At 35.9% G+C, this 11,292-nt stretch overlaps 1 protein-coding gene and 2 long non-coding RNA genes across 3 annotated transcripts; all 3 read right to left on the bottom strand.

The window, feature by feature from the left end:
* Positions 1-372: 372 nt before the first annotated feature.
* Positions 373-5,495, bottom strand: LOC142536971 (protein PTST, chloroplastic). Its single transcript, XM_075642477.1, has 9 exons — positions 5,373-5,495; positions 5,139-5,198; positions 4,447-4,699; positions 4,231-4,320; positions 3,397-3,465; positions 3,200-3,305; positions 2,592-2,680; positions 718-830; positions 373-641 (listed from the first exon to the last, which is right to left on the bottom strand). Exons 2-9 carry the CDS (start codon positions 5,183-5,185, stop codon positions 539-541), a joined length of 870 nt encoding a protein of 289 aa, XP_075498592.1. The 5' UTR covers positions 5,186-5,198; positions 5,373-5,495; the 3' UTR covers positions 373-538.
* On the bottom strand, positions 877-2,585 carry LOC142536972 (uncharacterized). Its single transcript, XR_012818486.1, has 2 exons — positions 1,540-2,585; positions 877-1,413 (listed from the first exon to the last, which is right to left on the bottom strand). It is a non-coding gene; the product is annotated as an uncharacterized LOC142536972 (long non-coding RNA).
* A 3,464-nt stretch (positions 5,496-8,959) lies between the features above and the next one.
* LOC142538078 (uncharacterized) lies at positions 8,960-9,909 on the bottom strand. Its single transcript, XR_012818640.1, has 2 exons — positions 9,648-9,909; positions 8,960-9,394 (listed from the first exon to the last, which is right to left on the bottom strand). It is a non-coding gene; the product is annotated as an uncharacterized LOC142538078 (long non-coding RNA).
* Positions 9,910-11,292: the final 1,383 nt, after the last annotated feature.

Raw genomic sequence — 11,292 nt, 5'->3', positions numbered from 1 at the left:
TTTTAAATAAAAATAAAAATAGAATATCAGAAAGCATTAAAAATGATTTTAATCTATTTGTTTCTCCAACCAAATATACTCTAACCAAAATGCATTTCGCTTCATATGTATTTTAAAATTACTAATAAATCATAAGAATTTCCGGTCAATCTCATATGAACTTTATATTCAACAATTTAACGACAATTAACCAATAAAATATTAGCATCATTGAGAATAAAAAAAGCAATAGAATCTAAGGGTGACCTAATCAAGTTTGCGAGAAATTTCCATGCAACTTCTCAAATACCCAATTGTTTCACTTATTTATTCACTTTTCTACTCGCAACCACTGCAAGACTTATTTGGCCATTATTTGATAAAAACAGATAATTTCCGAAAGAAGTTGCATCAGATTTAATTCACAAATAATTACAAATTTGGTCCACACAAGGACCATGTCTTATTTGGCCATTATTTGATATCAAGACGAGGGAGAAAAAAAAAAAGTGACAACACAACTTCAAAAATTTAGAGATAAGAAACCAGCTAATTGAAGCTATTCTACTGTCAGTAAATTGTTCTGCATTAACCCTTCACCGACGGTGGGAAATTCAGGTGATAGTTGCCATTCCCCGTCTACCAAGAACTTGATTTCATACCTTCGCAACGCAAGCAAAATATCAACAAGGCATAAATTGAGAAGTGTGACTAAAGATTTGGGTCGTCCCAATGTACCTTCCACGTCTAAGCATCAAAGTTGTTGAGAATGTTGTATATGAATCAGTGTACTCCGGTGATAGATGCTCTCCTTGACTCCATCCATCAAAGGAACCCATTACTTGCACACTCTAAAAACCAATCATGGAACAACGCATCATATTTTCCAGACTGAAACTTTTAACATGTTATTCATATCAATAGTAGGATCCAAGGCATGTGCCAAAAGTTATAGCTTATATCGACAATATACAACTTGAATAACAATAAAACTCGAATATTTTTAAATTGTAAGCCAATTTCAGTCGCTAAGTCGCACTGGTTGACATACAAGATAGCGGGGGCCAATTCATGCCATCCAACATTAATTTTAGGGTGAGACGAAAAATCTTCAAAATGCAAGAGATGAAATCAAGCATTACCTTAGTTCTTTTGAGTTCTGGACTCAAAATTCAAGAAAAAAAACTATGAAATGTATGATACTGTTGTCTACCGTGTAGCCTAAAGGTCATTTTGTCCAATATGTGCATCAAACAGTTTTTTACACCACCTTGAATGTGTTGAATTCATGGAGACTGAGATGCACAATAATTCGATTGATTTTGTGGACTTTTTTACAATGATTGACATACCAAGGAATGAGAGTCTGATACCTCACATGTCCACATCATTTCATAACTATACATCTGCTGAGGCACGTTCGCCAACAATCACCTACTCGGGGAGACCAGGTTTTAGCCCAAGTGGTCTCACCTTCTTTCCCTGTATAGTACTTCTGGTTCGATCACACCCCACCCCACCCCATAGTTTAGGAAATATCAAAAAAAAAAAAAAATTCACCTACTCGGATTAACGATAATAAGATTGTCCAGTCAATCAACTTCTCATAACCGAGATCTCAGTGTATTCAGGGAGTGCAATAAGTCCGAGACTCCAACTATTAAGATGAGAATTGGATGCAAAGCTTCACCAACTCGCCCAAACTTGTTCCTAAGCTCGAAGAAAAACAATGATACAATTTTTGCTTCTAGGGCAGTTCGGTGGACGTTAGTGCAGGTAAATATGGGAACATTTCTGAATCTAAGGGTACATTTGGATAGATGGATTCGAGGCAAATCTATAATAATATTTGGCAAATTCTTGACAATGAATTCAAATCCGAACTAATTATTTTTTGAATCATTGTGGTGAGTTTCAAAATCATCCCAGAATCATTTTAAATCCACAATTCAAATACCCTCATCCAAACAAGACTTCGACAATAGGCCAGGTTAAACTTATCTAACATAATGCTCAACAATTCGCATGCTAATTTAAATCCCAAACAATTTTATTCCTCATCTCTGACTTGAAGGTCACATGGGATTCACGAGTAATAAACTAGCACCCTCTAGCGTGTTTGTCTCCTATCCTCAAGTCACCATAGCTGGACGATCACTGGAGGAGTAGCAGTTTCAGCAAGGAAGAGTTTAGTAGCAGGATTTATATTGTCATTTTTGCTTAACATGAGTAACAAAGATTAATTAATCTTGATTATTGAAATGTGTTAACCGAATCAGTAACAAGTGCATATCAGATAGTCTGATTGCTCCCAGACATACCGACCTTACTTTGTGCGTCATGTCAGGGATAACGGAGTTTCTATCCTGGAAATTATTGAGGATTCTGCCCTCATGTTCAAAAGCCTTGATAAATCATGCTAAAGATGTAGAGCCTTTGCATGAAATTCAGATAATCCGACAACATTTTGAACAGCTTTCAATAATTTAGAAATGTCATTGATATTTTCTGGATAGTCTTTGCCTACCCATGTATATAAAACAAATACAAAATCCAATCCTTTTAGATAAGCACATTTAAGTTTAAACTAGGTCCAGTCTTCATTAACTTACCTCTGCCATGCCAGACCAGAACAAAGGAACCTCTTGCAATTGTGCAGCGTCCACATCCTTAATCTGTTTGGCTATTTTTTCTTGGACAGCTTTTTCCATACACCACATTTTAGGAAATAGAGGAAAGCACACAGTCATCAAAACAAGCCTTACAATAGTCAATGAAATGATGAACGGCAAGAAAATGCCGATGGTAACTCAATTTTAGCCGCTCAAGGGGCATCATTGTGTTATAGTTAGCACTATGCTTATGGGCGATGAGATATAATTAACTAGAATAAGGCACATTATTGTTCAACTTCAGCAGAAAGAGATATCAAGTCGGACACCCTGAAATATCCTAGTGCTTTTAAGCAAAAATGTGGGGAAAGAAGAGTGTACTTTAAGTAAAGAACCAAAGCTCTAATTTATTACTTATATTATATCTAATTTCAACTTTTTCATTGCTTAAAAATATGCAAAAGCCAATCCAAACAAATTAAAAACATTTCAAGGTGCAAAATATTATTTAAGCATATATTTATTTATTTTGGGTGGAAAAATTGCTTTTCAATCTAAAAAGACTCTTAAAGAGCATCAGCTTAGAAGATTCCACTCCTGGCTTATACCTTCTAGCCGAGAAAGAAGATGAGACTGAATGTACTTTCCATTAATCTTCCTTGAACCATCTGGAATAGTATAGTTCGTAATTTCTTGTGCTAAACTAATCAAAGCCTGCAGGTCAAAGACCATTGATTTCAAATATCGAAAGGATAATGTCTCTGAGGACTATATTAGAACATTGAAGCAGTTATTGAATGTATACCTGAATCTCAAGTTCCACGACAGCAAGTTCACCCATGAAATTAAATAGGGCATCTTCACTGGCTTGTATCTGCATTAACAGAAGTCAAATAACGTCTTGCTTTTGATCAGACAAGAAGATGAAACCATAGGCTGCAGTACATGCTTGTCATAGCACATATATTTCTGACATGCAAATTTCAGGTTTGCATATGTCAAGGCATGTCAAAATAAAACTAACCAATGTACATCTAGGAGTCTTGATGAGTTCAGTAAGTTGACTCCATCTAGTGATGTTTTCTCTGGCTATGTCACTCTAAACTTTTTTGCTAAATGCAATAGAAAATAAATCACAATCTCCAGCAATAAAACCTGCCTTGCCAAGAGCAATAAATTTGAGCTGTTTACAGTCAAAGGAATATAACAGCACATTTTCTCCAATTCGGATTAGAGATCTGTCATCCCCCGGGCATATACCTCATCTCTATGTTATAACACAGGAAGCGTGGAAATTTCTGAGAAATTTAAATGCACAATCTCAGTTCATGTTGTTTTTACGTGCCAATTAGATAACATTTATAATTATCTCGTTAGCGCGATCTAGTTTTATGTTACCCAAACAAGATACTGGTGAGTCAGTGGACTCAATATGAACAGATGGCAGGAAGACATGGCAAGCTAAATTATGTAAGTGAAAAACAATTATTTATAAACTCTCACAGAACCCTTTCAACATAAGAATCATTCCAACAACCAATGCTAGTCAACTCATATCCATGCTAACTTCGTAGTTACTACGGTCCTTTCAAGAGTTTCATTGGCATACATGAAAAATATAATATTTAGCAACACAAACCTGGCGCTTCAGAAACCGATTCTGTTGATTTGCTTCACCCAGCTTCTTCAAAAGATTTGATCTTTCAGAATCAAGAAGTAATGCTTTTAACTGTTAAAGAACAAAAGCATTAGGTACAAGATGACAGTGTCACCCACAAATTAAACTTACAGATAGAAACGTTCAAGAAGGACATATGTTTTACGTAAAAGATGCAGTGAAACGAAATAATCACACCTCTTCATTACTTGGTGCTTCTAAAAGGGCTTCGTCACGTAAATCCTCAGATTCAGGCTCCTCATCCTTGGAGAATTTCTTAGACTGTAGTGCTGAGAATTCCTCCTCCAGACTAACAGGGTTACAAAACACTCTCCAAGGGCCACGGTGAACATAATTTTTACCAATAGAAAAACCGTTCAAAATTTTCGATCTATTCTCATTCCAGCCAATAGCATTGCCTTCAAATTTACCAATTCTTTCCATATTTATCCTAATAAGTTTGACAAAACCACTAATACATTCACAACAGACATACAGACAATAACCAATAAACCAAAACTCAAAATGATGAAATGAGTTCGGGGGAGGGAGGATCCATCAGTGGCGGTCACCAAATTTTTGATAAACCTTCATTAACAGATGTACATTTCATATATAATATATAGAATAAAATATGATTTCACCCCTGAGTTTTAAAAAAATTATTATATTAAAATTTGATCCTTCAATGAAATATTGAACTACACAATAATGTGGATGAATAACTAATTTCAATCACGAGTAGGCCGGAAACAAATTATGGATGATTGAAACTAAATATACAAGGCCTGCAGGAGTTAGCTGAAGATAGAGCACGTATCCAACCCCATCTAATAAGAGCACCAACAGGAACGAAAGACAAAAAAATCCGGCATTAATTAAAGAATCACCTGGTTAAACATTGTTGCACGGAACTGCCGAGTATACTAAAGCCCATATTCAAAAGTTTCCTAGAAACAAAGAATCAAATCACTAAACAAGAGGAGGAAAACAACTTCAGCAATCAATGTAGTTCAATTCACTCAATTAACCTAACATATTATTGAAGAAATCGTCCGATCATAATACAAATAGAATATACTTAATCGAATCAAGGATCATAAGGATTGGATTAGCTAACTTACAGCGACCAATGCCTATTCTCAGCGCCGCCAGTGTGAAGTTTGCTGCTGTGTAACTGATCTTTTAATGTGAGGCGGAGCGTTGATGGCGGAGGAAACGTGTCCGGTGAATAGGCCGCCACGTGTGGCGGGTGGGCCACTCAGAAGGGATCTGCATGATTGAATAAAAAATTAATTACAGGAACACTTATATTTAGTTAATATATTATTTACAATTTTTTAAATTAAAACATAAATATATATAGTTGTTAATAAACAAAAGAAATATATTTTATTATGTCGCTAATTCTTAAAAATATTATAGAAACAATTTTTATGACAGAATGAATCATTCCATCATTTAATATAAGTTAAAAAATTATTTAAAATAAATATAGACAAGAATAAGATCCCAAATCCCAATCGCTAAAATTTTAAAAATAGAACAAAAAACATTAAGGAAAAATAAATTTTATCGTTAATATTTATATATATAATATGCTTCGTATAAAAAAAAAATAGCATTCACTAATTTCTATTTTTTTTTTGAAAAAAAAAAAGATTAATCGTTTCGAGATTCTAGTAAGAATGAGAGATCTCACATGTCAATAAATTTTTTTAAAAAATGAAAAATCTTGAAATCCAATCCTCGGGTTCTATTTAATTTTTTTTAAAAAAATTAAACAAAATATTTTTTAATTTTTTTTATATTTTTAATATTTTAGGATTTGAATTTTGGAACTCGTAGTTTAATAGTGTTTTTAGAATTAGGATTTGAGTTATAATTTGTTAAATTCTACTGATTTGTCATATTTTGTTAAATTTAAATAGTTTTTGTTATATTTTATTAAAAAACCCTCATACAAAAATCAATATAATCACCTCCATTTTATATAAATTATGACTATGAGTTTATTTGACGAATTATTGATTATAATATTTTTATTTTTATTTTTATTTTTAGAAAGTTTTTTCATTTCTAGGAAAACCCAGAATTCAAAGATGGTAATGTGTCCATAATTTTTTTAAAATATATATCCATAATTCGAGGAAAATTAAATGGAACACCTGCCCTTGAGTAACGACCGTCCTCGCGTCAGTCAACTCTGACTCTCTGAGAGGACTCGATGCAAATGAAAAAAGAGCAGTAAATTTAATCATCTAGATAGCCAGAACGCAGAATATTTCTTGACTTGTGATTTTCAATTTGTTGTTTCCAATAAATTATATTTTTGATCATGTAATTTATATTTCTTCATGTTAATCATGATAACTGTTGATATTCCAAGAATGGACCATCAAAATCAGGTTCAAACTTTCGGTCCATCCCTAACACTGGTAGATGGCCCGTGACATGCCCATATATTCTCCTATAAATACCAGGTTTGAGCGTATGATTTTGGATTCACAATATTGCTTTCAGCAGCACCCTTAGCTGCTCCCCTCATATATCATCAGTCTCTGACTTGAGCGTCGGAGGGGTTACGCCAGGACACCCTCCTGGCCCCCTTCTAACGATTTTATTTGTGATTTCAGGCTCATGGTAATTTCAAAACATGTGTCTGTATTAATGACACTTACTGAAAGCGGACCTTAAATTTCCCGTGAGTATCACTTGACGCCGTTTGTGGGACACTTTGAGTTGAGACGTAGAGATGGTAGGGAAGAGAGGGAGTAAAAGAGTTAACTCAGCATCATTGCGTCCTCAGAGAGGACCCGAACAGTCTCATGCTGAGGCGAGACAGGAACAACCCCGTCAGGAGACGAGAACTGAACAACCTCGTCAAGAGACCAAGGCCGAGCAACCCCGTCCCAATGAGAATGTGGGGAACTTGACCCTGGAACAATTGAGCCAATTTATCACTCGGACAGTGGATGGGGCTATGAAGAGGAACCAAGAATTTATGTTCGCTGAAGAGCATGCCACTCGCCAGGAGCAAGAGGAAAATGTTGAGGGCCAGCAGAGCAGGGTTGAAGAGACGCAGCCCCTCCCAAGAGAAAGGAATGCGGAGATGGGAGAGATGTGGAAGGAAATACGGATGTTGAGGCATCAGGTGGGAAGCAGAGCGCCGATCCCCAAGAGAGGAAGTCCTTTTTCACTGGCCATTTTGGAAGAAGGACTTCCTCCAAATTTTCGACATTCAAATATGGGAGAATATGACGGACATACTGACCTCGAAGAACACTTGGGAAGATTTGAGAATGCGGTTCTGTTGCATCAGTATTCGGATGGAGTTAGGTGCAGGGTGTTTCTGGGCACGTTGGTGAGGTCAGCCCAGCAAAGGTTTAATACCCTGCAGCCCAACTCCATACAGTTTTTCGAGGATTTTTCTACGGTTTTCTTGCACCGATTTGCTAGCAGCAAAAGGCATCAGAAAAATTATTTGAGCATGTTCGTGATGAAACAACAAGAGGCTGAAACTTTGCGAGAATTTGTCCAACGTTTCAACAGTGCAACGTTGGAAATCTCAGCGGCTACCCCTGACATCATGATAAGTGCCTTCACACAAGGATTGAGGGGATGAGAGTTTTTCAAATCGTTGATTAAGAAACCTCCGTCGAGCTATGATGATCTGTTAGCTCGGACGGAAAAATATGCAAACCGATGACAACATAATTAATCGAACTTCGAATCTACGATTCAGTTCGACTTGGGAGGGGGAGACTGGTGATACCCCAGGAATGGACCCATCAAGATCATGCCCAAACTCCCGGTTCATCCCTAACACAGGTAGAGGGCCCATGAGAGGCCCGTGTATTCTTCTATAAATACCAGGTTTGATCGTATGATTTTGGATTTACTATATTGTTTTCAGCAGCACCCTTAGCTGCTCCCCCCATATATGCTCAGTCTCTGACTTGAGCGTCGGAGGGGCTACGTCAGGACACCCTCCTGGCCCCCTTCTAACGATCTTATTTGTGATTTCAGGCTCATGGTAATTTCAAAACCTGCGTCTGGACTAGTGACACTTACTGGAAGCGGACTCTAAATTTCCCGTGAGTATCAACCATGAATTTGAATTTTTAATCTCATAAATTGCGTATTTTTTTCTTAAAACTTTTATCTGTTAATTGACATGATATCTACAAGCACACGAGATGAACCATTTGTTTTCGGCTACGAGCATCTGACGAACCGGAACCACACATCGGTAATGATGTTATTTACTCCGATTTGCTCGACTCTTAAGTGCTGATCAACTAATTTCCGGTTTGTTTCAACCTATCCGTGCAGGCAGTGCCTGCACGGGCAATGAACGGTCCGGATCACTCCACATGAGTGATCCGGGCCCACCTCCCTGTAAAAAAAAAAAAAAATTGGCTCGAAAAAATCCGAGCCGTTGGATCGACCCCTGCAGGCAGTGCCCGCAGGGATAGGGTCGACCGAACCCTAATTTCCACCTTCCCCTGCAAGCACGCAAGTGGGAAATTAATTGGCTGCATGAATTTGTGACATAACATGATTTGAGCAAAATATATAAATGTTTTCTCAAAAGTAAAAACAGCATTAAGATGGTACTTGATCCTTGTCAATGCACGTAGCACTCAAGACATCAAAAGTAAGACTACTACTACTTCCAATTTAAAATCTCATTTTTCCAACACACTAGTTAAACAATCCAATATTTTTCAAATACACCTTCCATTACACATATGAAAATAGTACACAAGATACTTAGCCACACACTTTATCAGAAAATATATATAGCCTTTATTAATTAATCGCAGCGCACCCGAGCCACGAGTGTGCGCGCGCGCACAAGATTAAATATGTTATACAATATGTCAATGATTGAGGAGATGAGCATCCACAGCTTTAGCAGATTCAATGGAAAATGTAAGATAACGATCTGGATTTGGGGTTGAATCATTAGCTTTCTCAACCTCGATGCCCCATTTCACCGAACCATTAATTCGGACAGTGATTATGGACTTCAAACTGTTGTACAACTCCGTATGATCCCCTTCTAAGGCGTCGTAGATTATGATTCTCTCTTCATCGTTTAATTCTTCCGCTCTCACCTTCATAGTAACTGTTTGCCTCCCTGAAAAATTACAAGTTCCAGATTAGTTGACAAAGTATATGTCTCTTTACTTGATCATCTCATCTCACGCAGTTGATGTAGTACAAATCGACCTACTAGTTGTCTTCATATAACATCTTACGATTAGTATCCATAATTCTCCGCTAATATTGTAGATTATCCGATCGGTCCGGTTATTACTATATATATAACGAGGGGAGATTTTAACAACGATAAGGACGAGAAATCTGTAATATCTTTTTTACGATCGTACCCATCAGCATTTTAAACAGCTTGACGTTTCCAACGCAACCATCGGTTCCTTCGAGCAGCTGGACGCTTTCGAATTTTCCAGGGAAAATGTCGACAAGTTGAGGACATGTTATTTTTGAAGAAATCGTAGAATTTGGAAGGGGAAGATTTTATCTGGACTTCTGACTCGACCTTGATCAATCGAGCCATTTTCTTAATTTATGGATAAATAAGTAGTGTGGTACGAGGAATTACGGGAGTTGTCTTAGGTTTTATAGTACAAGAAAAATATATATATTATATATATCAGGATAAGATAAGGAAGGCATATATCTTGAAGGTGCTTGGGGAAAGTCTCTACGTACGTGGTCCCTTGCAAGGATTCCATAAAATGCATTAAAGCAGTGGCATAAACCTATGGTGTAAATAATTCCATATTTTACTTTTTCACTCTGATATTTTCTAGTGTCATTTTCACACGATAGTAAATCAAAATCTGGGAACTCTGTGCGTGTGTAATTTTCTAAAATTTATAATTTATTTTTATAAAAACTCTTGAGTACTTTACTATTTAATAGTTGTCACTTTTAGTTTTAGATTTTATAAAAAAAATATAATTAATTGCTGATTATGATGTTTAATAAATAAAATGTTTATGCAAAGAGTATTTTTTTTTAAACTCAAAATATACTCGAGAATGTCATTTTTTTTAAAAAAAATAGACTGTAATTATTTTAAAAATTCGTGAACATTGATTTTAAAAAAAATTAATTCCAGTCGGATCTCAACATAGTGTTGGATTGGGTAATATATATACCAATATTATAGGCAATTCAGAATTGGTCCAATCCAATGTGCTATCAAGTTTGATTCAATCCAATGTGGATCCGGTTAGGTGCCTTTGGATATATAGATTCCCATAACGTGACGAAACTTTATTCTACAGAAATATTCAAAATTCACACATTCGATTCTGAAATGCTCAAATAATCACTTTTGAAAAGGAACCAACTTATTGGCTAAAAAAAGAACGAACTTATTGGCTAAACTTTCCAATGCCCGCAAAAAATATTTAAATTATATTTGTTATTTTTTAATCTGTAAAGTTGTTTGACTATGGGTAAGAAAGCTATCTGAAACTTTTATAAAAATATTTATGAAAATTCGAAGAGAGATTAATGTCATAATTTTAAAAAAATGAAAGTGAATCTTGAAATCTGAATTTAACGAGTAATTTTTTTGCGAGACAGTTTCACGTCCATACGTCTATGAGATGAGTTGACATTAGGCATGTTTAACGGATCGGAACTGACCCGGAACCGATCCGTTAAGTCCGGAACCGGATCCGGTAAGGAAGAACCGGACCCGAAACCGTTTACAATTCATGGTTTGGTGGGTTGAATCGGTTCAACCGGTTCCGAACCGGATCCAGACTCGGAACCCAAAATTTTAAAAAATATTAAAAAAGGCTACCGTTCAACGGCTTTTGAAATCTGCATGTTTTTTTTTTTTGCAAATTGGAGGCCTTATTGCAAATATATGTATTTTTTTTAACCCAAAAAATCACCTATAAATACATGTCAAATTTTTTATATTTCACACATCAATTTCCTCTCAACTTTACATTTATCTACAATCAATATATTTTTCTTTGCCATAATTACTCC

This window comes from Primulina tabacum, chromosome 2 (genome assembly GCF_025594145.1).
Source record: "Primulina tabacum isolate GXHZ01 chromosome 2, ASM2559414v2, whole genome shotgun sequence".
Lineage (NCBI taxonomy): Eukaryota > Viridiplantae > Streptophyta > Magnoliopsida > Lamiales > Gesneriaceae > Primulina > Primulina tabacum.
Note: the sequence above shows the minus strand (reverse complement) of the source record. Positions and strands in the feature narration are given on the sequence as shown.

Coding starts and splice junctions, on each gene's coding strand:
- LOC142536971 (XM_075642477.1), bottom strand. CDS start 5,185: ATGGGCTTTAGTATACTCGGCAGTTCCGTGCAACAATGTTTAACCAG. Junction 3,466..4,230: donor ATCGGTTTCTGAAGCGCCAG/GTTTGTGTTGCT, acceptor CTGTTAATGCAG/ATACAAGCCAGTGAAGATGC. Junction 831..2,591: donor TCTGGTCTGGCATGGCAGAG/GTAAGTTAATGA, acceptor ATTGGTTTTTAG/AGTGTGCAAGTAATGGGTTC.